The 27,961-nt window shown below is 42.1% G+C and overlaps 2 protein-coding genes across 5 annotated transcripts; one reads left to right on the forward strand and one right to left on the reverse strand.

Annotated features, from left to right (window-relative positions):
* Positions 1-1,268: 1,268 nt before the first annotated feature.
* SNX5 (sorting nexin 5) lies at positions 1,269-18,584 on the reverse strand. The gene is made up of 13 exons (XM_062573428.1): positions 18,459-18,584; positions 9,872-9,976; positions 9,270-9,380; positions 8,511-8,632; positions 8,067-8,190; positions 7,357-7,452; positions 6,414-6,519; positions 6,249-6,324; positions 5,374-5,413; positions 5,201-5,287; positions 3,938-4,097; positions 3,115-3,200; positions 1,269-1,838 (listed from the first exon to the last, which is right to left on the reverse strand). The coding sequence occupies exons 1-13, from the start codon at positions 18,489-18,491 to the stop codon at positions 1,791-1,793; spliced, it is 1,194 nt and encodes a 397-aa protein (XP_062429412.1). The 5' UTR covers positions 18,492-18,584; the 3' UTR covers positions 1,269-1,790.
* A 475-nt stretch (positions 18,585-19,059) lies between these two features.
* On the forward strand, positions 19,060-27,902 carry MGME1 (mitochondrial genome maintenance exonuclease 1). 4 transcript variants are annotated; one of them, XM_062573429.1, is made up of 6 exons: positions 19,060-19,120; positions 19,953-20,122; positions 23,576-24,180; positions 25,370-25,592; positions 26,057-26,189; positions 27,415-27,902. In XM_062573429.1, the coding sequence occupies exons 3-6, from the start codon at positions 23,640-23,642 to the stop codon at positions 27,547-27,549; spliced, it is 1,032 nt and encodes a 343-aa protein (XP_062429413.1). In that variant the 5' UTR covers positions 19,060-19,120; positions 19,953-20,122; positions 23,576-23,639; the 3' UTR covers positions 27,550-27,902. The 4 variants fall into 4 exon arrangements, with proteins under 4 accessions (XP_062429413.1, XP_062429416.1, XP_062429414.1 ...); XM_062573432.1 differs by having other exon boundaries at positions 19,063-19,091; XM_062573430.1 differs by having other exon boundaries at positions 19,082-19,192.
* The last annotated feature ends 59 nt before the right edge of the window (positions 27,903-27,961 follow it).

Genomic DNA, 27,961 nt, shown 5'->3' on the forward strand with positions numbered 1-27,961 from the left:
CCTGTAGTATAAGTAGTTTAGGATAACTATATTGAAAGACCAGCTTCTTCAGGTTCAGCATAAAGGCAGTTCAGTATTCCCGGGACACTTCTTACTACTGTCTGATTCAAAGACCCTCCAGCTCTGAAGAGCTAGGGTCAGTGCTCCACTGTAAACACTGCATTTTATGGTAAAGCAGCAAAGACAAGAGGATGCTGCCTCCCCTACTCCATATGCCATACATGCAAAGAGGGCATGAAACATCCATGGCTTTCCTGAGCCCTGGTCACCAGAACCTAGAGTGCTCTGCTCTTTTGTAGAATGAGGCAGCCAAAGGTAGAGAGGACATTTTTCAGAAATGCTAAACATTCACCAGCACGAATGTGCATAGCTCAAGACCACCAACAGTCCAAGATCCAAGGACAAGCAGCTAGAAGAGTTTACATGACATGTGCTTGTCATAGGTGATAGCAGTGCTATGAGCAATCCCTGTTCTACGTATGGGCCAGATACCCACGAGCAATAAGCTTATATGGCTGCTACTGAAGTGATAATTGGGCAGAGGCTGAGCATGAACTCCAGAAACTATATCACCCACTACTTGATACTGTTCCTGTCAAAGGAAATTAAAAGGTGACAGAGCTGAGGCATTTGAGCTAGACTGCACCTCTCAGCAGCCAGTCCATCCTGCAGCAGAGTTTTCAGCAGTTCTAAAATGAAAAAGCATTGATAGTTATAGAAAAGCAAGCCCCTTAACAGTCCTTCAGTACTACCTTTGAGCCCCCCATTCGCAGAGCTTCTGCAGTTGAGGCTGCTCCAGGCAATCTGTCCAGAGCATAGCCAGAGTCATGCTTAAAGCATGACTAGAAACTTAGTCACAAGAGACTCATGCAAGGCTACATCCGAGACAGGCAAGAGTTGTACTTTAAGGCTTGACATTTAGACAGTCACTGGTTGCTAACAGGAGTTGTCAAGATTGATAAGAATATAAAGCACTGTAAGCCAGTCTAAGAGCCAAACCCTTTCAAACCTCTCAATTTAATGTTTCAGAAAGCTTTGGCTTTCCTAGTGCATAGCATGCAGCAAACAAGATAGCTACTCGGGAATTGCACCACGAGCTGATTCCCCCGTATTTCATATCAACACCCATTCTAAGAGCAATTCTACTGAGTCAGATATGCTTTATGTTCAGTGAAGAGCCCCAGGTGACGAGTAATTTGTGATAAACTGATGCTTCAGGCCCAGAGTTATTTTACATCCCACACAAAGTCTTGTGATAGAGCAACAGCTTGTAGTATCAGATATCTTTATTTGCTGTATTGCCCAAGTGTACAAATACCAAATGTACTTATAGAAATTCAAAATATACTGTAGTAGAAATCTGTCTGTGAAGTGGAATGTTATTTACTTTATAAAATTACTAGGTTTATACAAGCCATTCCTACTTGCAAGTTTCAAATGCATCAGGGCTATGAAGAGACAGATTGCTTTATGACCCTTCAAAAGGGGAGGTCTCAGAAAATGCCTTCTACTAGATGAAGAGTCAGTCAACAGCAAATTGATTTCTTACATTTGACTCATTTTGAGTTATCAGCCAAACAGGATGTTAGCTACATCCAAACAATGCATATGAAATTCAGCTCTCATTTATACCAAGAAAGTCAATACATCACTATTAACATGGTTAAGTATTAGTCAAACAGAATCTTAGTAACAACATTTATTTTTAAGCTAATGAAGTCAAGCCAATAAGTTTTCCCTGGCCATCGAGTGCAATTGATGCTTTTTTCACATTCTCAGAATAAGGCGCCTTAGTTCTTGAACAAATCAATACAGCTTTGCAGGAGAGACACATTGTTCTGGAAAGGAAGAGAATTAATTTCAGATGAGTGTGACTGATGATCTAAATCCTATCTTCCACAAAAGGAGTAAGATTCCAAAATAGTAGGCCCATCCCAGGATTTTGTAGCCTGTGGCAGTGACAGTACTGAAGTTATACTCCATAGGCAAGCATTCAAGCAATAACTGTCAAAAGCAGGTCATAGAGTTTCCAATCTGCCCCTCACACAAGCCTAACTGACTTTGTGGAAAGGAAGAAGGGAAGAGACAAGAGCATTAATGGACCACAAATCGAGTAGCACTGTCAAGCCTATTTTACACCACATTCAAGCCTGTAATGAAGTTTGGGGAACCCAGAGCTCTTAAGGTAGAAAAGCTAGCTTTTTCTCCAAGGAAGCAGCTGAGCAGAGCTCAGGTCTCAGACTTGTACCTGTTAGCAGTCAGCTCCTGCATTATGGCTGAGTAACTGACTGCATGTAATGCAAGTGGCACAAGTGTGAGCACCTGTATCCCATCCCACTCCATCTGGAAGCAATCAATCTTTCAGTCCTCAGAAATTAAAGTATCTGGATTCAGATATCTAGATTCCCTTCCCATAGGTATACACTAGACAGTTTACCCAAAAGGATCTGGAAGCCTCTGCAGCTAAGTAGGTGGAGTTACCCCTTCCTGAGGCTTCCTGCTTTGTTCTCTGCCCTAAACAAGCACTGTAACTGATATATACTTTTTCCTGGATTAAACTGACAGTACATGATTTAATCTCCCCAGTTTACTTCAATCAAGCCCATCACAGCTTAGCAGAAGCCTCATGATAGGCCTCCAAGTCAGTATCTCCCCCAGCTGCCCAAGGACACCACATTGCTGATAAGCCAGGCAAGAACAGTGGCAACTAGATCAAAAGCCGCAGGGGAAGAGCACTTCAGGGGAATGCTTGAAGCAGCAGTTTCCTTCCAGACTCAGGAGTCACACCCCACAGTTCGGGTTGCATCATGGGAAGTAAGACAAAATGATATCGTGCACTACTTGCAAAACTGAGGCAGCTACTCATGGGACTTGTCGTATCCAGGTCACCAGCCTACTGCACTACAGGTTGAAAGCAGACTTCAACAGTCTCACCCGTTCTTTGTACATACTATATCAAAAGCTTTTCATTTTTTCCCTTCCTTTCTCAGCTAGCAAACCTTGCTGTTCTATTTTACATTTCCTAAGTCTAAGGGGAACCCACCAAGTCCTAAGTTACACATTAGTCATTTTTCTCACGTCATACTATAGCTGTTTATTCTGGAGAGAACACACCTTTGCATGTTTTATTTCCAGTTCTGCCATTTCAATTAGGTTTTTGCGAAAAGCTGCTATTCTCTTCTGTTTGAAGCTCATCAGTTCTGTAGGGAAGAAAGAACAAGCTAAGACAAGACAGCTGTACAAGGTAGCGATTGAAGTTTTGATTATGCCCTTGTTCCATGAGTTTTATTGTGCAGTTCTGTAGTTATAGCATTTGATCAAAGTAGCTCAAAAGCTAGTCTTACACTGCTTCCAGCCATAAAGCGTATGCATCAACGGCTCTGCTATTTTGTAAGAACAGGCAACTTCCTAAAAAACCATTCTGTCTTTAGTAAACAGGACAACTAGAATACAATAGGAGTGCATGTAGATTTAGGGAGAAGTTAGAGCATTCCCAATCCAAAAAACAGGAAGAGAAAAGCAGGAAGTGTAGCATAAAAGTATGTCTCCTCTATTTCATGCTTGCCTAAGACATCTAAGAATCAGTGTTTGAAACTCAGTATTAGGCATTCAGCCTAGGACAGAAAAAGCTTGTTTGCACTGTTCTATTTGAAAGAATCAGAAGACCAACTACCTTCAGGTAGAAGCCAAGAACAAGAGCTCAGGTTGGAAAGCCAGTAATAGGGGGTTATGCTAACGATCAATCTAGTTCTGATGTTTGTGCGCTTCAGATTGAAGCAATAATGCCTGCAACATGCATGCAACTACATACTGTCCCTGTATATCCCAACTGCTCACTTCAGGCATGTTTAGAAGACCCCAGCAGTTTAAAGTCAGATGGAGACTGGGACTGCATTAAGATTTCCCTTGAGCAGAGGCAGAGCTAAGTTTGCTTTACCTTGTTTTGCAGATTCTGAAATCTTTTCAAACTTCTGGCAACAATCCTGTTGATGTGCCTCAGCAAGCCTGACATCCTTGCTCTTTAGTCTGGCTTTGTCTAGAGCTTTGTTTGAGTTCTCATAGTCAACAAGAGCCCTCGTACGTCTGTACAGAAGATCCTGAAAGTAGACAGGAATAATGCATCAGCCTGTAGGAGGACTACTTCTCAAAATGAGGTTACAACTACTGTAGCAGCAGGAGGTTTCACTTTTTTACAGCACCAGACATCGTTTCTTCCAGACTATAACTCTCCATATTATTATTGTATCAACAACAGCCTTCACTAATGCAGAATCAAGTGTTTATGACAGTTGTTTGTACTTTAGTCAAGAAAATACTTATTAGGGTGACTGCAGGCATCACTTCTTCCCTTAGAGTAGCTTCATTTTTCTGTAAGGAGGACCTCTCCATTAAGGAGCAGAGTTTTCTGAATTCCCTCAGTCTGCTTTGAGTAAAGGATACATCGCCACACCTTGAATGTCTGGCAATTTGACTGAAATATTTTATTAACATAGACATAAGAAACAATTGAGATGTCAGTGATGATGCCTTTCTCATCTAGAGACAGTCCAGTCTTGATACCTAACTGGCAATAGAGCAGACAGTCTATAGAGCACGTTCCAGGGTATACAACATTAGGGACACTACACTGGATGAAAAGGACGATCAGATTCTACCTAATCATTTCTCAGACATCCCTTTGCCAAGTCAAGCATTGATTAGAGGAACAGAGCTACTGGGAAGTTTTTTGCAGTCACATCATGTATCAAGCCCTTGTAGGAAACACAGCCACCTTCATATGTTATTGTAAATCCATGCTAAAGGACATATAGTAGCTTGGATTTACTTCAGGATTTTTATTTAGTCAACAGTAGCTTTGCTATGAGTCACTGAGCATTCAAGTAGCATGAGACCTAGGACACTGCCAGAAGCCTCAAATTCAGGTGGCAGTAACTTAGGGGAACTTAATGAGATTTTTTTTTTCTTCCTCTCTATGTGCCAAATGTAAACTGCCTAGATAGCTCTGAAAAGAGCCATTCTCTAGGTGGACTGGATTGCAGCTGGCCAGTATGTAGCTTTCCACATTCTGCTATAGTTCACAAGGGCCAGGTTTCTTTGAAAGAAAAAGGGTCGTCTTTCTTGCCTTAAAGTGCACAAAGACTGCTGTAGGGGATCATGATGCCCATAATAAAAACTAAGCTTCAATAGCTAAAACACTCACCTTAGCAGCTTCTATATTGAGCATGTAGTATCTCAACAGTTCAGAGAGTTTTAAGTCTTCATCAGATGAAACTCTACTCTCTACCTTCTGCAGAAGAGATCAGACAACAGGTATGTAACAGGAGACAGTAAGGTCTAAATTTTTTGTTGTTTTTTTGTTCAAGTTTTCCTTACCCTGAGTTTCTCAAAGAGCTCAGCAACTTTCAACAAGTACCTAGAAAAAGCACATAGATTTTAGGTATTTCCCCAATGTGATGAACTCCAGGTTCAACTTGCAGGAAGCCAGAAAGCTAAAGGCTGGAGTTTGTTCCTGCATACAGATCCAGACAAGAGCCTGCAAAGTACTTGGGTCCAGACAGATTTAGACAATAAGGTTTAAATGCAAGAGATGCTGAATTCCAGGCCAATAGACTAGTATAATTGGGTAGCTAGACATCATTTAAAGTAAAATCCTTACATCTAGAACATAATGGTCTTGCAAAGAATCTCCCACAACTACTCCCCTCCAAGAAGGGTAGACCATCTCTTTTATTCAGCTGTAAAGTATGTGTACACAAGGCCTCACTAACTTGAGAGCAAAATTTAGAGGCAGAAGAATTCACCTCAAACAGATTAATAGGTTTCCATAGGTTGAAAAACTTACTAGTCCAGAAAGTAGCACATTAGTTTATATTAGGTATGGGTTGCTAAATAAGTCTACATGCAGAACAGACGCTCAACCCCTTTCTCTGACATCCACTAGGACTTTATAACCTGAATGAAGTTCAGGGCAGGGCAGAAGTCGGCTTAGAAGGAGCTTTGATAAGCCATATAGTTCAGTTCTGAAGTTTTAGGGCACAACTGGCAGGAAATTAATTAATTAAGAATCAGAAACAGTCAATAGTTTTATTGGCCTGCCACACTAGTTGCATCAGAGGAAAAAGTTTCCACGTCATTTGTATGCAATTAAAGAAATCCAAGCCAGCTCTAACACAGTCTCCTGAAGTTTACAGAAGGAACTTAATATACCCACCAGGATATGCTTATGAACAGTCAATAAAATCACTTACCTCTTGATAACTGTAGGCTCTTCTACTGCCAGGCTGTTCAAACAAGCTGAAGCATAAATATAGTCATCCGCAACATCTGCAAGAACAAGACAAGATTTTTCAGGCTACAGAAAACACTAAGATCAGCAAGACTAGGTCTTCAGAAAGGTCTTTGAAAAGATTCACTTTTATGAGATCTTGTCATCTTATCTGCTTTTGCACATGCATCCTTGATTCTGTTGTAGTAGTTTACAAGAAAAGTCTTCTCTTGCTCAAAAAAGTCCTCTACTTCCTGAAAGAGAGTATGATTTGTTAGGTCAGTTGCATTATTGCACAATATAGGCTCTTCCTTGTTTACGGAAGAGTCCAAAGATACAACTTCAGCCACCTGACTATAGTACCTGTCAAGTTTCTACTGAAGAGCAGAGTTCAGCACCCTGACAATTTCCAAGCCACTTGGTAAGTTTTCTTCACAGTGATGAGGGATTTGACCCTCAACTGTTCAGTGCTGCAGGCCCAGTCCATGAACCAACCAGCAAGCTTATATTAGAGAGCCTTTGGGGCTACATACTGCTGGAACTTTTTCTTTCCAGGCCTGCTGTAGCATGGTAGCTAAGCAGCAAACAGTTCACAAGCTTATTTCACATGCACACCAAATGTTATATGAACTATAATGTCTTAGGACAGCAAATCTATTAGAAATACCTACCATGGCAGGGCAGAAGAGCTGAAGCTAGACCAGTGGCAGGAGCCCTTGGTATCTGATTTTATCTAGTATAATTAGAAACCCATAACTCATGTTTGCTCAGAGCTCCTAAGTAGACAGAAGCCATAAGCACACTTGGGAAAAGTTTAATTCTTTTCCTCCCCACTAGTATCAGGTGTCAAGGCAACTCCTGGCTATCCAGCCAAAACTCTGAACACAGGCTAGAACTGTAAAGTCTGTAGCTTCCATGTCTCTTATTTGGTTCCAGAGAGATCAAAATTAATAAAAGCTACTCCATCCACCTTGGACCAATAGTAACAAGGAAGGTTAACATTAGACAGCCTCATGCACATCAACCCTGCAGCAGAAGCAGCTAACATCTCAAAAGCAAGAAGCAATCAGAATTAGGGTGAACAACCTCACCTTGACTCCAGAGAAAAGGACTTCATCAGCACTCTTTACCACACTTTTTAAAAAGCCACCAAACATCTCTTTTGTGTTTTTCCTCCGAACACTTAGCTGGAAAAGAAAAATCAACACAGCTTTAGAGTCAGCCAGTGAGGGGGAGTAGAGGGGGAGTGTGACTACTGTGACATATGCAGTTACATTACTCTGTCACACACTGGGTATAAATAACACCGCTAGTCTGACTGCTTTCCACGATACATTAAAAAGCCATCTTTTGTACAACTTTGGGGTAAAGGTAACAAATGGCTTTACTGGATGTTCTGTGTTATCAGTGTCCTTTCTATTTCCAGAAACAGCACAGATGCATTTTGGATCAGCATCCATCACTCATCATGGGGTGCGCCACAAGAAAGATCTAGTGCTCATTTCAATACACCTCTGTTTTAAGGATGGTGCAGGCAGCAGAGGCAAGCACCATACTTGTTCCTAACATGTCAGGACATAGGAAGCTGGCGTCTTCGCTTTCCTAGGGCACTAAGACATGCTATGAGATTTATAGCAAAGGTCTCAAAACAGGCTTTTCTCTGTTAATCATGTCATAAGTACTGGCAATAGCTACCTACTGACACTGCATGTAGATTTGCATAATATCTGAAGTGTGCACAGAAGAGCGACAGCACTCGTAACACCTTGCTTTACTTAAGGAAAAAAAAAGGATGCCTTACATCCTGGTCATACTCCAAAAAAACATGAAAATTGCGATCTTTGCTGAGCACAGGGTGAGAAGAAATCCGCTGAAGGAAGATTTCATGTGATGATACAGTCTTCTTGAAGACAGCAAGGTATTCACTGAAAGGAGAGAACAGACAGATCCCTTCTGTACTGCTTTCAACATATGAAGTGTTGAGCATTTTCCCTGGATAAATTTAAAGTGACAGTATGCTTCTGAAAAAGCTTTTCTATCACCAGCTAGCCATTTCCAACCTCTTTGACTGAGAAGTTTTCTACAGTTTGAGAGAAATTTTTGGCAATTCCCCAGTTCCAGGTTTTTACAGATTTGAAGGGTGTCTGCCCCTGCACAGTCACACTCAACATCAGTTAGCACCAGAGAGACCTCCTAAGAGCCAATTTAAGCATAGTTTTTGGCAGTAAATTCATATTCTACTTACGCTTCTAGCTCTTGCTTCATTTTGGCAAACTCCTCTTTTGTCATAGACACTTCACCTTCCCCTAGCTTCTGCATTTTCTCTCTTGGACCATCGAAGTCAGGCTTTGAAGGTGCTGGAGGTATCTAGCCAAAGTGGTTAATGACAGTTTTTAGCAACCACAAGGTTTTCCAGTTTCTCCTAGCCTTTTCTGGAAGGAGCCCCTTCTGCCTGGTCACGTCAAGCCAGCAAGGCTCTGCACCCCCCCCCCCAATAAAAAAAAAAAAAAAAAAAAAAAGTCTGCAGGCATGTGGATATCTAGGCACCTTATCTTCCCTCCCAGCTTTGTGCAGCTCTCCCAGGAGTGAAACCAGCCCAGAGGAATATCCTCCACTATTCCCCTCTGCCAGCCAGCTGTCCTCTGCAGACAACAGTCTCCTGAAAAGTGCTGGCAGAAGAGAAGAGATTTAATAGAATAGTTCACTTATCTTCAAGCAGATATCAATACCATCATGGAGCTGGGAACTCTGAGCCTCTAGGCTTTCTGCTGATCTCAGCCAAACTAATTAGAAAGTTAATACAGAGCCACATCACTGAAGTTCTCTGAGAACAAGGGAAATTCTATCAGCACGAAAAGCATAGGGACTATCCAAATCATAAAACACTAGTAGCATTGGTCAGACAGACTTCATGTCCTAACTAGTTTCTACTCTAAATCACCACAGCATTCTGTTTAACAGGGTGGGGGGTTCCCCCCCCCCTTTTTTTTTTAAGCACACTTACAATGAGCCCCGCATACTCTTCAGTTTCAGTGAGTGTATCATGCAGCCATATAAAGTCTTCATGCTGCCTTGTAACTGAAAACTCAGGATTTTGAAAAGCTGGCAGTGTAGTCTGGAAGAGAAGATATAGAAACCCTACTGTTTTTTAAATTAGTGCTTTTAGAAGCAGTTCTGTCCATTTCCCAAGCAAGCTATTTTGCTTAGTAAGAGCCTCGCCTACTCCCTTTTAGTTGAACTGGCACTCATTCAAGAACCTTAGTACTACAGAGGCCTTTTAAAGAAAAGGCCCTGTTGTAGAACACTGTTAATGCAGATCACTGAAGTTTTACAGTAGCTGATTTCCCCTCCTCCCCATCCTTCTGGTCTCAAGCTGAGACTCCTTGGTAAAGCCAAACTAAGATACCAGCTACTTTGTCTCTATTTATAGAAGGTTCAAGACAGGAAAACTAGTTTCTGCACATATACTCTCAGACTACCTTTAAGTGGAACAGCTCCATCTAATTAGAGTTAAATTTTCTTCATCACCAGGTTGACCTTTGCAGGTATATGTAATACACAAGCATGTTAAGTAATCTGTGCACACTTCCCCCCCCACAATCTTACCTTGGTATGTACAGTGAACTTCACTCTGTCCTTTTCACTCAGGGCATCTGGTATATCAATTTGGAGAGAAGGATCAACATTCAGGTCTACAGATACAGACCTCAGCTGCAACAGAATTCACAGTATAAGCCTTAGTCAGCCATCAATTAAGTTTAATCAAACTAGATGGATCATCAGCTCTACCAATGAGAATCACATTGCACTAGACTGATGCCTCCAGGAACAGCATGTATGGAAAATTATGATAGCCTTAATCCCACCTGTATGCCATTGCTACAAACCTTCCCTTCCCAAGGCAAGGGAAAAAGGCTTGTTGGGTTAACGACTGAAGACTGAATTAATATTTAGTGACCAGACTAAAGGTATTTGTGAAGCCCTTCTACAGAAGGGTGTCCCTTCTGCCAGTCCTTCAGCTTATTTAGTGCACATCAAGCCAAAGCCTAGCATGCCATTTTGAAGAAAGTAACAATCCTAATAGCTTTCTCTTCCTTATCCTTTGTCTCTACAAGATAATGAACAGGTCTTAGAAAGAGTCTTGCTATAAAAGTGTCCTCATCATTATGCTAGACAGCCGTGTTTGAATCTATGGCAAGATGAACTTTAAGCGCTTTTATCTACTATAGATAGGAGCCTGGCACCTCCCCTTAAACCTAGGTTGGTCACCACTGCCATTCTGATCTCCCAACACTGCTGTACATGAAGCTAAGCCCCACCATGTCATTTCCTATAGCTGTTTTGTCAACTGCAAAGGCTACTTTCTTTCTGATCTTGGCAAAATATTACAGTTCCATGAATCTTTTCTTTAGGCTTCTATGAAGGATAAAAAAACCACACACGCACAAAAAAATGTCTGCCAGAGACAATGCTAAAACCCAAGCATACTATGGCATTTACACTGCATATGTTTAATCTTATTTTCAAGTTATCAGGCATAGTGTTACTGCTGCTAAAAAACTTTTGTTTAAAAAAAGCCCCAGTAAACTGAAGTAGAGATCAGCTGCTGCCGGTCAGGTACACAAACTAGACTCAGTGATATCCAAGCTCTGCTTTACAAAAGTTGTAGCTTGCAACTGCAAGTCACATCCTCTCCTAAATTCTAGTCCTATCTTTCCTAGACAGAGCTGTCCGGCAACATTTTAATGCTATTTGCCTCCAGTCAGAGTAGCTAAGAGAGGTTTATGGGCATGCTATGTCAGGCATCCTTCATAAGAGACCCCAGAACACCCTAGATTCAATAAAGACTAGACTTGATTTTGCAGTGTTCTAGGCTTCAAAGGCCTTGAAAAGAGCTAGCTTCTTCCCCCACCACATATACACTTTTTTGAGGTGTGAGGAGGGAGACAAACTTCTTTATTCCAACAGTACAATTTTGAATGTATTTAAACTTTTCTAGGCAGTTGGACAGCTTTCTCAGTTGAGGAGGCTGTAGGTTGTACATCACTAAGATCCTTGAGTTGTAGACCTGCAGATATTCCTCACAAGGACAGCACTTCCAGACTCAGTGCAGGTAGGCCTTGGCACTCAGTACACCCATCCCCCCCCCCCCCCCCCCGATTCTGGGGAGCCACAGAAGCAGACAGGTTGAGCTCATGAGCAACCAGATTCAGCACAGCTGCTAGCCCATTCCTCCCTCCAGTCCATGATTTGAGCTTCCTTTGGAAAGCACAAGCGGTATTTCACAGTTTCTACCCAACAGTCTGAGGCAAAAAGCTTCAAACCCCTATCAGGCCTCAGAAATGAGCAGAGGAGTTTAGGCATATCCAGTGCAGAGTACCAAGCAAGAGATGCATGCATCCAGTCCTTACTTCAGCTAGATACATTCACCCAGATAAAAAGGAACATGTTTTGAAAAGCTAATAGACACTAGTGACACGCATGCAAGACCTTCAGCCTACCACGTTAAGGTCTTATGTGCTACAGAACTTGCTTTTAAAGAGGCTCTTACTTCAGTGTTACAGCCCAGCAGATCATTCTCACTTTCTACTTAAGAGAGAAACTGCCAGAGCTCAAGGTCACAGCACATGCAGTTTGTTGCAGACAAAGTGACTGTCAGAGCTCAGCTGAATCCCAAGGTTATTCTTTAGAGATAATTACAAACACATTCCCATGAAAGAAAGCTGAAGAACTTTCAGCTGGGCTGTGACTGATTTTGTTTCACCCCCCTGCACTCTACCAGCAAACACTCTCTAGCCAAGAGCCTGCACCTACCACCTGCTAACCACAGGAAGAATTACAGAAGCCAGTTCACAAGCAAATAGCCCAGGAGTATGCGAAGCAATCCTGCCATAGCACAGATGGCTTGAATGCTGCTTTAAGCTTCTGTAAAGCTGCATAAGAACTGTTGAGAGGTGAATCTTCGCTCCCCAAAGCTTTAGAAACTCCCTCCCCCTAGTCTTGCCTAGTCTCCGTGGATTGCAAGCCAGATCAGGTAGACAAGTCTTTACTGTCTGCAGAGGACACAGCTGTCAGACTATCACTTATATGCTTCTTGCCAGCCTGCCCCTGGCTAGGCACCTGCTATCACTGATGGTTACTGTAATCACCTCTGCCAGGCTCTCATGTACTGGTGAGATATCCAGGTCACTGGACCCTCCATCTTTCCAGCCATGTTAAAAAGGCTTTTACCCTGTGGCATACTAGCTGTTCACTGGTTTATCACACCATAAAAAAAGGTTCTTACCACATGACTAAGATATATACATATACATTATATATATATATATATATATATATATGTATGTATGTATACACACACACACCCCTCTAAGTTCTGTGATCACGGAAAGGCTTTGGACACAGCACACTGGGCTTCCCATTCTGACTTTGTGGGACAGAAGGCTTTAATCCCATTCTGGGGATTAGCAGCAAGGATGCCAAGCTGACAGAGCATGCCCTGGAATATGCTTCCCAGCAGTCCAGGCATTACTCAGGTTTGAAGTGCTAAAGCCACAGGGACTCCAACTGTGCAGTTTCTTCCCTCCTGTCATCCCAAGGAGTTTATTATAACCCCCTAAAGACCTACAAACCTGGAACTCAATAGGAAGCCACAGAACAAGTGGCACAATGTAAAGCTATGCAGTTCAGAGATCACTGACACTAGTTAGGACAGAGGCTGCCCTATCTAAACTCTAAAGAAGAAATAGGTAGAAGGCCACTATTGAAACATTAATTGGGAGCACTGCTGGCTGCCCGCTGCTAGCTGAAAGAAAGGTAAATTGTTCAGAGTTTCTCAGCTGCTAGGGTAGGCATGTAACACTAGTATGCAAAGCACTGAGGCACAGATCCTTTAAGCAGGATGCAAGACAAGAGTCCACTATTTTGAAGTTACTTATCTTCACTGTCCAAACAGGATCAGCAGAGCTAACAATACAAACTGCTGAGTCTGAGAAGTATGATAAACCAAAGGAAGCTGCTTCCTCTCAGCTAATCTAAGGAAAGGATTATACACAGCCGGTCCTGAAGTTGTGAGCTTCCTTAGTATTCAAGTGTTACAAAGGAAGTAATCCATAATTAGATGTTGTCTTCTTCCATCTCCATGCCTAGTAGTTGTCAGCACAAGAGATAAGCAGGTATGGACATAAACTGCTATTTCTTCTGTCAGATTAAAGCAGTCTGAGCTTCTGGGCATTTCTTCCCTGCACTAGTGCCATAAAAACTGCAGAGCTGTAAGGCAAGAGCATGTAACCCACAGCTTCAACACTAGACAGGAATGCTACTGCAGGAGAACTTACTGCCCCAGTAGTGCCTCCTCTTTACAGGAGCAATTGGGAAGCAGCAGCCCTCATTTGCACACTCCAGAACAATATGTGCTATACATTTGTCCCAACTCTGGCCCATGAATCAAGAAAGCCCCTGTAACAGGGGTGGTATTGCAGCCCTCCAGGTAAAGTGCTCTGAAGACCACCTTAGTTCTGTGTGGATTCCTTCAGCATACAGCTCCAACATTTCTTCTGCACCAAACTTCTGTAAGCTTGCATGTCTCAGACTATGCTTAAAGATCGTTGCAGACTGAAACATTAAGCCTCTTACTGTTGGAAGACAGCATAGGATTCTCATCTCTGCTCTACAGGAGCTTGGTCTTCACTGACTACAAAGCAAAGGATCATAAAAACACCAATCTGCTCTAATTCTATGAAGGTTACCATGGGCTTGTAACTCCAGACAGGAGATATCTAGGATTACACAACCACAGCAGCAAGGCTCAGACTACAAAGAGGGCATTCACATTGCCTGACTTGGGGAGGACAGAGTGCTTTGTTTCCCTGCAGAAACCATTGGTGGAGCCTTTCCTCACCAAATAGGGAGCAGATGCCTCCTTCTCATCTGTGGTAAGACACTAACTCAGTAAGCATCTAGAGCAGACAGTCTGCTCCAATTCTTGATCAACATAAACACCTGTTCCTACAGCATTTAGCTCATTATCTTTCCAGATCTTTTACTCTGCTAGGCATTCTATACTCATTTTATAAGCTGGAATGAGAACCAACTTGCTTATGCTCACATAAAGCCTATGCAGAGCAAGAGAATTAGACTTTCATCTCCAGGCCCCAAGCTTGTTCCTTTCTCACAGCAGCCATCTGATCCCAGAAAAAACCTTTTCAGTGAAGTGCTCTGTCTTAGCTTTCTGGCCCCCCCGTGCCTGGTAGCTCTTTCATATTGGAGCTGTTTCTCACAACTGGGAGGTCATCACTTCTTCCCAGCACTCTAAGCAGTGGGAGGGCACAAGAGAATTCAAGTTCCCCATCCAGGAACATAATCAAATCACAGCAGCTTCCTCCTTACTTGCAACATGCAAAAAAAAAAAAAAAAAAAAAAAAAAAAAAAAAAGTATTATGGCACTATGTAGGACACTTAAAATAACCATCTGACTTGAAAGCCTGAGAGGTGAGTGTGGGCAGAGTATTACTCTGATCCATCCAGATAGTTTGACAGCACTAGCTTTTTCTCTACATATTTAAGTTGGATCATCTACCTATAACCCAGTGATGATCAGCTCCCCAGGTATCAGCTTGAGAGACTTCAGTTTCTGATCAGACCTCTCTCAATGCAAGCATGAGTCTTCATGCATGTAAGCACCCAGCAGCAGGAAATGCCCTCAGCCACAGAAGCAGTTTTGTTCTGTTGAATGGCTAAACTGCTGCTCTTCGGAAGTACATTCTTAACAATTTTAGCATCAATTCTAGATAACCAGATTTTACTTCTGCATTTTAAGCAGAGAATCTGCCAGCTCAAGCAACTGTGTATAACCTCTCATTACCAGTGAAATAAGAATCCATATTTGTTTTCAAAAACTTATTAATCCAGTTATCTTCTGCATGCTGAACTCCCAGAAGGAGCAGAGACTCCTACAAGGGTTTAAGATTTCACAGAGCATTCTGCTTGCAGTCAGCTACCTTTTAACCAGCTCTCCTCCTGCTGACCACCTTCCTATTGTCACTCAATCAAGAGCCACAAATGAGACTTCAGGATTAATTATATCTGCCACTATCCAGCATCCAGCTTTTCTAATTAAACCAGCTTAAGTGCTCTCTAGAGAGCACTAAAAGATCATGATATTCTCTGGCAGTTGATATACAGCTCTTAGCGCTAAGTGCTGTACATCCAGAAGCGTACTAGCAGTCTTCCAGGGTGTCTGGCCAGCAGATACAAGTGGCATTAGTTACTAGAACCGTTTCAGTCATTTAGCATAAGCAGCTTAAGTTTCTCCTTAATCAAGATACCAAAAGATATATCTGGAGGTACTCTGCATGCACACACTAGTAAGTAACCAATACAGACAATCGGCTTTGATTTTGCAGCCTTCAGGACAGACTTGCTGTTAACACTTAAGTTTAGCTGAAACAGTTCTAAAGTACTCTGAATTGCAAGTAACCAGGAAAACTGAACAGGGCTCATGCATGCAATCTTCATATTGCTACTTATGCTGGAGAAAATGCTTCCCCAAATTTGATTTCTGGCTGGAGAACTGCAGTAGCTTAATGGCTTATTTTGCTCGAAATAAGGATTCAGAGGAAATAACAGCTCAGTTTAACAGCATCACACTTGGCAAGTACAAATGGCATTCCTCACCAACTGAGCAGAAGGCAGGCTCAATAGCCAGAGCACCTGTTACCACTGGCTGTACAATGAGCTAGGCTAGTTGCTTAGCTCTGCTGTTAGAGGATCTGTGCACTCTTCTCCACAGAAATCAGTCACACAGCCCCCTCTGGACAGGGGGAGCTGCAGGAAAGACATTACGCACATTCAAGGATTCCACATTTTCTTACAGACTGGAAGCCACCTTACCTCCCTTTACTCCACCTGACAGCACACAGGACACCTCCACGCATGTCCACCATTTCCTCAGCTCTCAAGGAGTCAAGCAACAGTTTCGACAAAGCAGGCCAAATCCATCCTGCCACAGCCATTTGCATGCAGAACGCAGTGTATGGCTGAGCACGTTTGGCCCGTATTTCATTGGTAACATGAAGCAGCCCCAGCTAAGACAGGAACTGGGCAACAGGAACAAATCCTTATGCCACTCTCAGCATTTACAAGAATGTTTTGCTGACCTACTGTAATAAGCCTTGAGCTGATGCTGGAAAGTCTCAGCAATACAACCTCACTAGACTCTCTCTTCATCTTTGCCTCTGGTGCATTTGAGGTTGTGACATGAGCCTATCAAGCTGAGCCATCATTACAGCTATTTCAGCCCCTGGAGAGCAGGTTATGCCTAGCTGATACCTTTCCCTTTGCTAGCACTTCATTTTCCTGTTTGCTTTTGAATCTAGCAGCATCCAGAAGCTGTTTTCTTGTAAAGCAAAAGCAAGACTTGATTGGCCCATATTTTTCCTAGAAGCCTAGTAGAAGGTGTCTAGAGCCAAGAACCCACTGTTCAGCTTTACCTGTATCAAGTATATTCTCTCTCACTGCACTAGTTCTAGACCAAATTTACAGGGAAGACAGACATTTCCTAGAATTTAGTAAAATGAAAATAGCCAGAGTTATACAAGCGAGTTCCTGCTTTTGACAATCCATGCACTCTGCACAGACAGGACATTAGGATAGTCAATGGAAAGCAGAACATGAGATTATTTCTAAAGAAATGAGGCTACAATACTTTGATCTAGAACAGTTCAACTACAGACTAGATTTTGCAAAATACTATCAAGCCAGGGATGCTTTCAAACACACCAGTATATCTACACAAGGTTATGTTGGCAGTTCCACTACTTGCTTCACTTTCTGAAGTGCCTTTTCCTCCCCATGACAGATTATACTATCCTTTCCATTGCACTTCACATCCTCCTTTACCATACCCTCCCTCTTCCTACATATCCTAAACTTCTACTGCTTTGCTGCTTCAGGGTCACTTTTTTTTGTTTATACTTACCAGTGATTCTCACTCAAGGTTAAAACCTAATGAAGCCTCCTCTATGGGCACAAGATTTATCTACTGGCCACACACCAGTTCCATGTTGTTGTTTCCTTACCTAAACAGGAACAGACAAGATAGCAGTGTTTCTATCCTCCCACCAGCTGCTGGAATCTCAAGACAGCTCTGCTACCCAAGACAAGCTAGTTAATCTTTGGCACTTAGTGTTAGAGCTTAAAGCCACCCCAGCCCTCAGAGTGGGAACTTCTTCCTTTCCCCCAATGTTCTCATTTGCTAAATTAGAAAAGGCAGGTTAACACTCATGGAATTATGATTGCTACAAGAAAGCTGATATCTTACCTTTCCCTCTACCCATCAACTGCAGGTCCTGCAAGCCTGCAAAGACTCAGTGTTCTCAAAAGGCAGACAGATAACTGAATTAATACCGATAGTGAGGTACTATTGAGCAGCAAAAGGTAAAAGCACAGGTTAGCCCACAGTTAAAAGCAGATAACCAGAAAACACAAGGCACTTGTTAAACTTGTTAAACACTGCCAGCACTTGTTCTGGCAGTCCCAAGGGCTAAGATTATTTTTAAAAAGCTCCACCTGGAGATAAGATGAAGGAAGAAAGTTGTTTAAGGGACTGCTTAAGGCAGGTGCACTTCTAGTCCTCAAGTCAGACAATCCACAAGGCTGAAGAAAACACCACTTAAGCACCCACGGCAGCTTAAAACACAAGTCACCTTCCTGCAGGTGAGCTCTGTGCAACCACAACACAAAGCTACATTCAGATGCAACAGCACCGGAGCTCAGGCTGTCAGAGGGATGCCTCACCTTTTATCCAAGGAGGAAGGATAGCTGTTAAACCAGGCAGAGTGGGTAGATTAAACTAGGCAGCTTGGCCAGCATGAGAACTGATTTCAAACAGCCGCTGCGTGCGCATTAACCAGTGCAAAGGTTCCCGTTTCAGCGTTTGGTTTGCGTTTCCTCCGAGAAATGCACGCACCCCCCCCCCCCCCGCCGCCGCCGCCCCCCAGCGGCTCCCGGGCCTTCCCGAGCCGAGCCGAGCCGAGCCGAGCCCTTCCCTCCCCGCCGCGGCGCCTCCTCCCCCGCGGGCAGCTGCGCCCCGACCCCTTCCCACAGCGAGGACGGGGCACACGGCGGCGGCCTCCGGCCCGGCCCGGCTCCACCCGGTCGCAGCCGGTCCCGCGGCCGCCGCCGCCGCCCTCACCTTGCTCTGCGCGTCCTCCCGGAGCAAAGCCATGTCGCTCAGACGCCACCGGCCGCCCGCCCGCCGCCCCGCCTCATATAGCCCGGGGCGGAGCCGCCGCCGCCGCCTCACGCCGCCGCCGGCACACCCCCTCCGTCCCGGCAGCCCCCGCGCCCAGCCCCGCTCCCCCCGAGGCAGGGCGCTCGTCTCCGCGGAGGCCGGCCCCGCGAGGAAGCAGCCATCTTGGGTGAGGGTGCGGCGCGACTTGCCCTCATCCAAGATGGCGGCGAGTTCTTATTTTTATTTTTTCCCTTGCTTCCTTCTCGTTGGAGACTTGCGTTGCTCTCGACGCTGTTGCCTCTGAAGACTTTCGAGGAACGATTTTTGTAAATCAAAGGAAGAACGCGCTTCCCCCTCAGTCCCACACGCGGAGCGGGGGGAGGTGACAGCGCGGGGCGGAGCGCGGTGCATTGTGGGCATTGTAGTCCTCGCCCGGAGCGGGGGCGGGACAGGGGCGCCGAGGTCGGCGGCGCCGAACTACAAATCCCGAGAGGCCGTGGGGGGTTGGGGGAGGGGTGGGAGCCGTTAGGAGGCGGCCGGTGTGCGCGTGCGCGTGCGCCCTGGTGGCCGCGGCGGTGGCGGGAAGCGCGGCCGGTACGGCGCTGAGGAGACGGTCGTCTTTCGTACGCTGGCCGGGGCCGGGGCCCGAGGGATCAGCTCAGCGGGGAGGCAGGACGCGGCGGGCTTGGGCGTCGGTAGCTCTGTGCTGCGAGGCGAAGGGGGCTGCGCTGCCCTGGCCAGGCCTGCGTTAGATGAGGGAGGGCAGCAGTTGGCTCCGTTTTTATAAGTCTCGATTTCACTCGTTGCTCTTAAGCTTTCCGAAACGGGGAGATGTGTTTTCAACGCGCCTCCATTCAGTGGTTTAGCTTACGAACTGCGAGGAAGAGTGGTTGGGGCAGGGAACAGCAAATGTTTGAAATCCTTCTGCTGACATCGCTGTCATTAAACTATAAATTAAACTATAACCAGAAAAAAAAAAAAAAAAAAAAAAACAGCTAGGAAGGTAGCTGGCTGTTGCATCTCAACGTCAAGTAGTAATACTTCTTTTTCCCAAAGGAAAAGCCTGTGATGTTAACTTAAAATGATATCTTCATCAACAGATTTGCTCCCCTCAAAAGAGGGATACAGGGGAACAGGTCTGTAACTATGTTAAGTAGCATTCTTCCGTATTACACTCCTTGTGTTTGCTACTTGTAGGTGACTACGACAAAAAAAGCTGTATCGATTATTGTCTGAAACCATAGCTAGAGAAGTATTTTTACATCTGTGAATGCTTACTTACGTAATACTTTTCATTCCTCTCACTTGAGCCACTCGTTCCTCTCCCAGAACAACTCTTTTCAGTTGTGTTAGCACCATAGTTGTCAGAGCAGCAGAGTCAACTAGCTTGGGGAAGTTAAGAGAAGTCCTTCTTTTTTTTTTCTTTTTTTTAAGGTTATTTTTATTTTGGATCAGTTCTCAGGTCTGGTTCATTCTGCAGTACTTGAAACAATTTCACCAGTGTTGGAATAGAAGCATTGTGAAGAGGAAAGGCAACACATCCACTGAAAGAAGCATCCATTGAATTTGTTCTGTACATATGACAGTAGATCCAGACACACCCCCCCCGTATCTTTCTTGTAAATGTAAGTAGCTCTTTGTATAAAAATATCGCTCTAATTAACTAAATAACATATATGATTTTTCATTCTATTGTATACAAATGATCTTTATTTCTTAGTAGTCCTAGAATGTTTTTCCAGCTGTAGAACAGCACAGCAGCTGACAAATTTTCCCTTTCCCTGCACTTCTGTTTGTAGTGTGTGCAAAGATTTCTGCAGATACTATTCCAGAACAAAACAGGCTGTAGATTTAAATTTTCTGTTAGATATTACTGAGGCAGTGTTTCGGTAATGTAGTAAATCAGCTCCAGGGCTCATAATACTGTGCATTTTTGTAGACACGTGATCTGGTATAGCTTGCCCCTCCAAATATACTGAGGGACAGCTTACTACAAGTAAGCTTTGTATGCTGGATTAGCACTCCTGCAGCTGACAGACAAAATTCCACTATAAACTTTTGTGCTCTGGCTAAGTCAACAAATACACAGTCATTAACCCAGGCTTAGTTCTCATTAACATACTTCAATAAGCATATTAATTGTCATCAAACAATAGCCTGAGAAACTACAAGCTCAGATAGTACTAGATTGGAATAAGAGGGTTTTTCTCCCTCCTTGTTTTAGTTTTAACCACTTCCTCAGTAACTCTGTTTAGAGGTACACCCCAAGAGAGTAGAGATTAATTTTCCTGCCCTATTTTCTATTATTAAAAAAAATACTATGAAACATTTTGCTTATAGTATAGAGTTCTGATCTTTACATATGCCTTTGCTGCCCTTACCATTTCTCCTGCAGCAAACTGAAAACTGTGCTAAAACTATTCATTATTTCTTTTTCAGTAAGTGTCAGGTTCTGACAGGTAACCAACCCCATACCAAGACTGAAAATCTGTTTAAAAACGTGATCATCTTCTGGTAAGAGTGAATTGCTGTAAAGCTTGGCATAGCAGTTTTGCAGAACTGAGCTGCTTTATGATAATCAAATAACACCATGCAAGCTGCTTCTTAAAAATATATTTATTAGAACAATTGGCAATAGGAATTAGGGCATATAAAATTCACTGGCTGGAAACCTACGGCGCACTGAAACAGTTTAAACAGTTGTATACTGAATTAAAAAGTACCTCCTTTTGCTGTCAGAAATTGTTATAAATTTCTAGCAAACTACAGAAATAACTTCATGCCATCAGATAAAAAATTAGAAGTAATATAAATCTAGGTTTGTTTCACCTAAATTTGTAAAATTGTCTCAAACGTCCATGAAGTAAAACCAGACAGGACTTAATTTACAGAACATAGACAACCCAGTTTATTACAGTTGTGTAAGCTGTCCAAAACTGATTGTTCTATTTTTGGCGAAACTTGCATACTATAATGGTAATAAAATGGTTGGAATGGACTGGTTTGTCTTTTTGTAATTCCCTTGACTGCACTCCATGTGTGTGTAGGTAGGGAGTAAAATATTCCTGTCAAAACCAGGAATCTGAATGTCAGGATGCTCAGAGCAAGAATCATGTCCATTCTCACTATTGAACACTGGAAAATTAGAAAACAGGTGCAACTGCAAATAGCACAGTCCTACTAGAAAAGAAAAGCGGATTGAGATTTGCTTATGGTTAGAAAGGGGAAGTGACACACTGAAAGTATCTTAAGTGGAAAGGTTTTCCTTTTAAGGTAACTTACAGAACTGTAACTTGCAGAAAATCAGTAGCAGGATTAAACAGGCTACTTTTATTATTTACTCTGTTTCTGTCTTTTGGACCATGATGTAGTTTTAAAATCACTAACAATTTGGATTGATATGAATTGTAGTTACAAGAAATCTTTAATGAATGAGACCATCATACAACAATACAGCAAATCTGACTTTAGAGCTCCTAGTACTGGATCAGAAATGCTAGTCCAGTACCACAGCTATGTGATGCAAAGTTCTGCTCCAATATAATTGCATTTTCCTGGTTTGGGTTTATTTGCTTTTGATAGGTTAATTTTGTATCAGATTACATGCCATCTGTTTCGACCTTTTATATTTTATATTAGCTTTTTGGTAGATGAGTTATTTTTCCTCCTAAACCATGCAAAGTCAGCATGAAAATGTAAAGCCAGTAGAGAAAAATGCAGGGTGTCTGCCTACTCCTGACAAAACTTCTACAGCTGGAGGATTCTGACCTTCACAGATGAAGAAACAGTGTTTCTGGAATCAGAGTCCAAGGTCTCACCCTTTTGTTACAGGATTGCTTGATCTAATCAACGGTAGCTGATACAGGTCTGTTTTAGCAAACCATTCTGTTTGTCAGATGCCACAACCTCCACAGAGCCTTACTGATGTCACTGAGGCTCTGCATGAGTGCAGGATCTGTCCTCCCAGAGTAACTCTGTATCAGTGCCTTCACTTTTTTTTTTTCTTTGGCATCTGTTGTTTGGGCAGTGTATGAATTGCTCTGTAAGTAGCATGGGAAAAGCAAAATGTAATTTTAAAGTTTTTAAGAACAAAAACTGATGTTAGTTGGCAGTATGTGTCGCCTTTTTTGTGTTGGTATGTTTTATATGCAGAAGATGGAATGGAACTTTGCAATACTGAGATAATTTTCAAAAGGAGAATAGGGCCTCAATTCTGCAAGTATTTGATGTTCATTTAAATGCCACTATTCAAATGTTTATCTCTAACCCATATTCTTAGCATTTTCTGAGGCTTACAAATGCAATTACAATACGTTTTTGAAAGTTATGCTATGAACAATAAATCTGGTATATTGTACTGGTTTTATTTTTAAATTTGCAAAATGTCTTAGAAGGAGAGAACTCCTGTTTTTGAAGCTCAGTTTGGAAAAATACTTTCATATTTATTTTACTCTGATCTTCAAAAGAATTATTTGAGTCTGAAGATACTTGCTATTGATGTGGTATCTCTTTGGTTTTCCTGAGTCTCAGGTCTTGCAATTGCAGCATGTGCATAGTGCTACTCTTTGCTTTCTCCTAGGTATAAGAGAGAGAAACATGTTTTTATTCTCCCAAAACTACTTTTTTCCCACCATCCCCTCAAGTTCAGCATCCACTATAAACTTGCTCTTGTTTTTAATACCTCAGAACAATGAACTTGATTCTGTCTCTTCTGCATGACCTTTTTCCCCCCCTGCCACTTTTGAGGGAAGTTGTTTATTACAAATGAGTTTGTTGTGTCTCCTTTCATGAGCATCTTCTACTTGCTACTCTTACTAGCTTTTACTACTTGCAACATCTTTTATGTTTTTGCCCTGTCTCAGTTTTTGGCAGCTATCGCTAGTTCTTTTCAGGATCCTTTCTGCTTTTCATTGTTTATTGGTACTTTCTGTAAATGTATTATTTATCTAAAGAAATTTTGGTGGCACAATGTGTATGAAGGCACTTATGACCATAGCAGTTCTTTATTTGGCAAAGGGCAATAATAGATTGATAATAGAGTTTAAAGACTCTGGAAATCACAAGTTTCTTTTCCACAGGAGGAAGTTATGGTAACCTACCGAATGTTCCTAACAGAAGAAAGAAAACTATAAATACTCACAAATGCTTCTTTTCAGAATGAAATTCCTACAGCTACTGTCCAGGAAATGTGGCGGACTGGAAATGCTTTTTCAAGTACATTTTTGCCAAAAGCAAGTCCCATATATGTGCCTGGCTACTTCCACTTGCCATTATAGTAAGAAGAAAAAAGTGAATGGTTACGAACAAGTTGATCAAGAAAAATACAGAAATTTGGTCTGCTCTGTGACATCTTACAAAACCAGTGCCCAAACACCAGAGACATTGTTTGAAGAAGATAATTTATTATATGGGCCAGCAGATAAACATAGATCTCGAGTTAAAACTGTTGAAACAAAAACTCCAAAGAACTGGGTTCCTCTCATAAACTCCAACAAGAGAGCTCCACTTCTAGACAGTGGCTCAAACCTTCCCCTGAAAATCAGCTTACAAAAAAGCAAAATACCCAGTGTTACTAGTATTCTTCAACAGACTATTCCTCCACAGCAAGCCTTTTACCTGGAAAGATGGAAACAGAAAATGATACTGAAACTTGGGAAAGATGGTTTTGAAGAGTACACTAAAAGTAAGTCTAACCACAGTGTAATTACAAAGTACAATCACTAGTCTGGATAGTTGTCTGGGATATACTAGCATAGCTGGTGGATCTGGCTCTAGAAGTCAAAGCGTTTTCCATTCAGCTGTTTCCATTTCAAGGTGCAAGAGCACATTAGAAGGGCACCTGTTATTATTGAATCTATTCATTGTTCTAGGACCCCAAAATTAATTTAGAATTAAGTGGGGAAATTAGAATTAGACTGTAGACATTCTTTGTCATGTCCTAGATGTGTGTCTTATTACTTCTCTGTTTACTAGAATCAGTAGCGAATAGATATTTCCAGCTGATTTGATTGAGCCTGTTTGCAGATGCAATTTTATATTCTGAAATTACATCCTCCTGTGTGTTTAGAAAACTGTATGCCGTGCTTTATATGCTGAAGCACTTAAGTAACTGTGTTTATACTAAAGTATGTAAATGTTTTCTATAAAATTCTGTGCATTTAGATGTTTTTTATTTTATAAAATCTACAAAGCTGACTTCCCCAGGCTGTCAGAGTGAAGACGCTATGGTGCTAAGTGGTTGTCTTTGGGGAACAGTGAGTTGCTTCTTTTAGCAAGATTGATAAATACCTCAGCACTCCTTACTTAAACAATTATGGTTTTGAAAACTGTATATGCTTTGTTTATGCTCTTTTTGAGTTTCTAAGCACTCCAGTGAATAAGCTTCATAGGAAAGACTGACATTAAAAAAAAAAAAAACTTACATAGCTATTTAAAATTAGCTGTCTCTGAATCATTTCTCCATTAAACCCTTACTCCTAAGAATTATGTCCATCAAGTGAGGGAAGACGTTTGTTCAGTTCAGGTGAACCAATGCAGTAGGACTAGCATATGCAGCAAACAGCTCATAAGCAGCCTGAAATAATGATTTTAATTCACAGAGATTGGCAAATGCCTTTGAATAAACAGGAAATGAAAGAGCATATTTTGTTCCTGTATAATTACAAGATTTAAAAAAAAAATAATGTAAGAGATACCAGTTTCACTGCTGGCACTTTTTTCTATCTTGTTCCTCTCTCCTCCTTCCATTCTGAAGTTTTCAATACAAAAAGTAGGGTTGTTTTAAGAGCTGTGCTCTGTTACATTTAGTACACATGTCCATCAGGTATTATTCATACTGTCTGAAATGTGGGTTTTCTTGTCATCTCTCTTAGATCTTTTCCTCCAAGGAAAGCTCTTTCATGCAACTTTGGAATCTATATTTTTGTCTGAAGAGATGCCAGCTAAGGGGCAAGGAGAAGACACTGCACTTTCTGGCTATTTATCAAGTGTACAACATGTCTTGAAAGATATCAGTGAAGTAAAAGCTCTGGAAAGTGCAGTTCAGCATGAGACTCTTCAATATCTGGGCCTGGTAGACTGTGTGGCTAAGTATCGGTGAGATGCTGATTCTCTTAGAAACCCCCAAAAGTCAACATTGTTTGCCACTCTATGGTTTATGGTAGGCTGTGTTCCAAGCTGAAGCAGGTGTGTTGGTGAGCTCTGGGGGGAAGGCTGTGAAGATCACCAAGAGAGGCGAAATGGATGAGCTCAGAGGTGAACCTGGTATCAGAAGGGCTGCTCTTCCTTGTGGAGGATTCCCTGCTGGAGCAGGGCATGAGCAGGGAAGGGGCTAAATGAGGCTCTGCAGTTGCTAAGTACTTCAACTAGTATTAGTAAGTCTTGGTTTCTGAGATCTAAACTACCAGTGCAGAAGAGATTAGACTGGGTATGATAATGAACAAAATGGCATTGGGATAAAGCAGGGTGAGTGTACAATGCCTTTCTTTGGTGCCATATCTGATTTCTTACCGTGACTAAACTTAAGCTAAAACATTGTCCTCTCTTGTTGTGTTACACAGAGGCCAGTTATGTGTGATTGACTGGAAGACTTCAGAGAAATTAAAGCCATCTCTGCAGAACACTTTTGACAACCCATTACAGGTTGCAGCATATATTGGAGCCATAAATCATGATGTTAACTATGACTTCCAGGTAAGCAGGCCTGTTACCTGCCAAAACAAGCAGCAGCAGCACCTCTGTTATTTTCATTTCTCCCCACTTACTGACTTCAGACATGTGCTATCCATCACACAACTATTGGTAGGCTTCGTACACATGTACAAAGCAGCGCAGCCCTAGTTCAGGTTAAGCTGCCCTAGAACTGCATTCTAAAATAACTCCACTACTTTGCTAATCCTGTTGCCTTTGCTTGTCAGTAGTATATTGCCATTGGTTTTAAGAAAATTCCTGGGAACTGTAGGTGCTCAGTGTCTTGGGAAGTCTGATGAATTTACAGTGAGGACGCAGCCTGTGGCAACCCCTTTGCTTTGTCCTACATGTTTTGAGTTGTATCAGGAGAAGGAAAGAGGAAGAGGGAAAATGAAGCAGAAAAGCATGTAGATACAGAAAGGGAAAAGGAATACATTCCTCACTTCTTGTGTTGCTCTGTCCCCCTAGCAAGGGAAGGACTAAATGATTAACTTCCTCAGAGTGTTAGGAAACTGTACAGGGCTTCCTCAGGGGAAAAGGATGAGCTGTCAATCAATTACTTAATCACTAAACAGTGGAACAGTGTTTTAAAAGACTCAAAAGGCAGGACTCCTACTGGACTCGAGGGACTGTTATTTCAGTGCAAATCCAGGAAGGGGGAATTTTAAATCAGGAGGGAGAAGGGCAGTTCATAGATTCTACAAAGGACTTTCTAGAATAAGAAAGAGATTAGAACATGGGACACTTAACAGGCATGATCCTTATGCAGTGGAATGTGCAGGGTTCTGCTCATGACCTTCTGTCCCTCACTGCTTCTCCCTTGGTGGTTGTTTGGGAGTTGAATTAATAAGGCCGTTTGTTGAGTATTAAAGATGTCATAACATACATAACGCTGGAATCACATCAATCTGATTGTATCATCCCAAGCAAAACCTCTTCAGTTGGTGGCAATTTTACCTACACTTGGAAGATGTAAACAGACCCTACAATTCAGAGTTTGAATCCTACAATTTCCGTGAAGGTTGATGAGACCTTTGGACTCTCAGCATTTGAGTATTAGTCTCTAAGTATTTTATTGTGAATTATTGCTCTTTTTTGTTTCCCAATTTCTTGTTTAAGATACTAGATATTAAACTGAAGTTTTGCATTGAAGTTTAGTCTGTAGAAGCATTAACTAAAGTTGCATATTAATGGTGAATTTCTGACAGTATCTTGTTTTTCACTGTAGGTTAGTTGTGGACTCATTGTGGTTGCATATAAGAATGGCTCCCCTGCACATCCACATTTCATGGATCCAGATCTGTGCTCTCAGTACTGGAATAAATGGCTTCTTCGCCTTGAGGAGTACATGGAAAGAAGCTGATCCAAACTAAGCTATACAGAGGCGAGCGGTCTGAGTACAGACCTGAAGCGCTTTGTTCTAATCTTATCTTCTATTTTTTTTAATATATATATATTTTTTTTCTTTTCTTTTTTTTTTTTTTTTTGAACAACCTGGGCTAATTTCTTTGTCAGTTCTTTTCTCCTTAAAAAAAAGAAAAAAGAAAAAGAAACAGAATATTTATTTGCTTTTTTTGTAGGTGACTTAGTTGGATCTGGCAGGACAATGCAGACTTAATTGATCCCTATTTTTCCACAAATGCAGTTTATACCATCAATAGGAAAGTTTCTATAATCTGAAAGATAGATTTAAATAAAACTGTTTAGTAAAAATCATCCTACTCTTGTCATTTCTGAGAAAAAAAAGCTATTACAGAACTGAGACTCTGGAAGTG

The sequence above is a fragment of the Rhea pennata genome, chromosome 3 (genome assembly GCF_028389875.1).
Source record: "Rhea pennata isolate bPtePen1 chromosome 3, bPtePen1.pri, whole genome shotgun sequence".
Classification (NCBI taxonomy): Eukaryota; Metazoa; Chordata; class Aves; order Rheiformes; family Rheidae; genus Rhea; species Rhea pennata.

Bases quoted from the DNA above. Each gene is read 5' to 3' on its own strand.
- SNX5 (XM_062573428.1), bottom strand. From the start codon at position 18,491: ATGGCTTTGCTCCGGGAGGACGCGCAGAGCAAG. The intron at 8,633-9,269 runs GTAAGTGTGCTT...CACTTTGGCTAG, and splicing joins AAGAGTATGCGGGGCTCATT to ATACCTCCAGCACCTTCAAA. The intron at 4,098-5,200 runs GTGAGTGTTTTA...GTCTACTTTCAG, and splicing joins TCAATATAGAAGCTGCTAAG to GATCTTCTGTACAGACGTAC.
- MGME1 (XM_062573429.1), top strand. From the start codon at position 23,640: ATGCTTCTTTTCAGAATGAAATTCCTACAGCTACTGTCCAGGAAATGT. The intron at 25,593-26,056 runs GTGAGATGCTGA...TGTGTTACACAG, and splicing joins GACTGTGTGGCTAAGTATCG to AGGCCAGTTATGTGTGATTG. The intron at 26,190-27,414 runs GTAAGCAGGCCT...TTTTCACTGTAG, and splicing joins ATGTTAACTATGACTTCCAG to GTTAGTTGTGGACTCATTGT.